This window comes from Rhincodon typus, chromosome 29, assembly GCF_021869965.1.
Source record: "Rhincodon typus isolate 14 chromosome 29, sRhiTyp1.1, whole genome shotgun sequence".
Lineage (NCBI taxonomy): Eukaryota > Metazoa > Chordata > Chondrichthyes > Orectolobiformes > Rhincodontidae > Rhincodon > Rhincodon typus.
In genome coordinates, this window is record NC_063360.1 from 32,856,359 (window position 1) to 32,859,555 (window position 3,197).

Consider the following 3,197-nt stretch of genomic DNA (forward strand, 5'->3'; position numbering starts at 1 on the left):
TTATGTGAAGGTGTCTTGATGAATTAGCTGTTCCCACCACCTTTAACCTACAGGATTCTTGCCTATATATTGAAACACCAAGAAGCCCACAACTCCAGTCAGGAGTGCATTGGGAAAGTTATAACTGGAATTAAAATGGTCTACAAAATGAAGCCATTAATTCACTTTGCAGGAAGGTGTGATGCTGCAGTTAAATCATTGATTTAAATTTTGAGTCAAACAGAGCAGCTTGGACTAAAATCTGGCCTCCACTGCCAAAACTACAGTTGTAATTTTCTTGACATGGCTAAAAGTGAAAATCTGATTAATTTTTGCATATCCAGTCAAAGGTCAAATGGCAGGGTGAAACAGTAAAATCTCAAAAGTGTTTTTTGATGATCAAATTCTAAACTAGGCAGGTACAATCCAAACCAGCTCATTAGCTTTTCAAAGTGTTGTTTGCTGCCAACCACTAAGAAAAAAATTAGTCAAGTATTTCACCCCACTTCTCCAAAGCAGTGGATGTTGTGACAAGGGAAGAAAAGTCAGACGAGTATATACTTTTAAAAGTTAAAATATTTATTGTAATGTAATAGAAACGAGAGTTTTTTTTTACATAAATCAAGAAAAAAGACAAAGAGGAAATCACAACGTTATAAATAAGACGCTGAAAAATACTACATTTCAGATTAATAGTTTAGAATTAAATTGCACGATGCCCGTTACATAACATTGGGATTCTATGCAAAACATCCCAGTATTGAAGCTAAGTGCAACAGTTCAGTTTACATTTGCTGCAAATCCCCTTGGTGTACAAAGGAAACAGTACAGGTAACTCGTGTGGGGGGAACTAGCTCCGTTTAGAAATGCAAACAGCTCCAAAATCCAGTTCCAGTGCAAGCTCGCACGTTGTTCCGCCTCCAGTAGGACGCGGAAAAAAAGGCTCTATCAGTCATGGAGAGGGGGCGAGGCCGGCCGGCCAACCACTGTTTAAAATAAAAACGTCGATCTATCCTCCACACCAGGATTACAGTCCTGTGGTACTCTAGTCTTCACAGATCCTTTCTTCCACTTTCTGCATCAGTCCAGTCTATTATCAAAAAAAATCTAGATACAAAAGAGCCCTGCTTCGAAAATCTCTCCTTCATTCCGTTTCCAAATCGGGTGTCCACATCTCCAGTCCAGCTCCTCCACTGCAGCTGTCTTCTCGGTTCCGGGAGCGGATTGCAATCCACTCGCCGCTTTAAAAAACAGCCAAGTTTCCGCCGGGTATGCCGTCTTCTTTACCTTTTCTCTTTTTAAAAAATAAAACAAAAAAATGCCTTTGCAAACATGATTTTTCCTCATCCACCCGCATCTTTTTGTAGAAGAAAACGGCATACATTTCTCATTTAATTAAAGACGCTTTCTTCTCAGCTTCCTTTTCTTGTGCTGGTTTGAAACCTTCAGCGTTCTTGCAGGGACACGGTAGGAACCCACTGGTTCTTGTTTCTACTTTCCTCGCAATAGCTTCCGACTTCCTCCAACGCCTCACATTTCCAAACATCGGTATGAGAGTTCTGAAAATAGAACGAAAAAAAAAACCGATTAAAACATCGCGTCAGCGTCAAAAGCACGTCAATTCCAGTCAGTTGTACCCTCCCAAGCGCCGTCGTTTCGTTTTACGAAAAATTGCAAGATTAACCCCTGAAATGCCAGATCGACTAAATACCATTGTAACAATTTGAAGAAAAAGAGATTAGCTAACTGATCCGGATTGACGCATAGTTACAGACCTCGGATGCACAAGTATTTACTATTACAATTTTTAACTCGGAGAGATATTAATAGTGTCTACACCGTCGATTTTTGCAGAACACAGTAGCTTGGGGATGGAGGCGGAAAGTGGAGAAAGAGGCTATTCTTACCGTAACTAGCATGCAGTGCATGTCCCGGGGTTCAGCAGTCTCGTCCCCAGACTCCAGAAGTTCTTCCAAGCGCTTGACTCCCCGCAACCGCACTATGTTTATGTCGTTCTCGCAGCAGAAAGCCTGGATCAGGGTGAAATGGATCTGCAAGGCGATGTCGCCTTCATCTTCCTCATCGGCCGCCAGCAGACACAGAACTACACTGTCCGGGTCACTGCATGGGACCGGAGTAGAACGGGCGATTAGAATCACAATGCAAAACAAAAATCTGGAAGTCAATGGATGCTAAATCGCAGTTTTAAAGTTGTTGTCCGCAACTGGTTCCAGTTGTTATGAAGGTTAAAAAAAACACGTTCAATACTTACACATTCATTAACTTCGCCGACTCGTAAACCCCAACAGTTAAGTAGCCCTGGCGTTGCGCTGTCACCAACAATTTTTCTAAAGCTTGATCAATTGGCTGCATTCTGGATAGAGATGAAAATATATATACTTACAAACTATTCATTTTAAAAAAAAGTCTGCAAACTACATAACCAACGGATATAGATTATCTATACGCGATCCTTTCCGCTTGATCTCATTAAAACCAACTACAAACGGTCGATTTTCTGGCAACTTACTTTTTGCTAGTATTGTCAGTTCCAGTGATATCTTCCAGAGTCATGTTTTTGTAATTAAATCCAAGGTAAAAAAAAAGAGCCCGCGGATTCAAGACTACAGTGATAAGTCTTCTTCGCTGTAGCTTTCTGCCACTGATTGTAACAATCCTCCAAAGCTCGAGATCCGTATTCAAACAACAATCCGTTCTATTCTCTGCTTCTTTCTGCGAGTCCTCAGCGGCGTTCACAGCTTTTTAAAGGTTACATGCCACCCACCGGCTCATCTGCATACGGCTCTCGCGATTGGCTCTTCCGACCGGCGATTAATATTAAACCTCCCGCACATGGGAGCCCAGATGGCGTATTTTCTGGGAATTTTCTTGTTTCTCTCCCTTCGTATTTTTTTTCTCCCTCTCGATGACTCAGTTTCGCGTGCTACAAGGCATTATGAAGCTGCCAGTCGTGTCCGTATTGGAATGAATCTTCTAGAATAAAACCACACAGTTGCAATGTAAAATTAGATAATGATAATGCTGAGCTGTCTGGTAGTTCCCCATCATAACAGCCCTGATACTATTTATTATCCACACAGCCGCATTCATTGCCAACTTAATGCAACTCAAATTTTTTTTTGCATTTAACATTTGAGCTAGAACACCTTGTCTGGAAATTATTATAATTGTTTGCCTCAAATTGTTCGAAATTAATT

General features: G+C 41.1%; 1 protein-coding gene across 1 annotated transcript; it reads right to left on the reverse strand.

Moving 5' to 3' along the window:
• Window positions 1–537: 537 nt before the first annotated feature.
• On the reverse strand, window positions 538–2,968 carry LOC109912678 (growth arrest and DNA damage-inducible protein GADD45 beta-like). The gene is made up of 4 exons (XM_020512113.2): window positions 2,510–2,968; window positions 2,252–2,353; window positions 1,887–2,100; window positions 538–1,538 (listed from the first exon to the last, which is right to left on the reverse strand). Exons 1-4 carry the CDS (start codon window positions 2,551–2,553, stop codon window positions 1,425–1,427), a joined length of 474 nt encoding a protein of 157 aa, XP_020367702.2. The 5' UTR covers window positions 2,554–2,968; the 3' UTR covers window positions 538–1,424.
• Window positions 2,969–3,197: the final 229 nt, after the last annotated feature.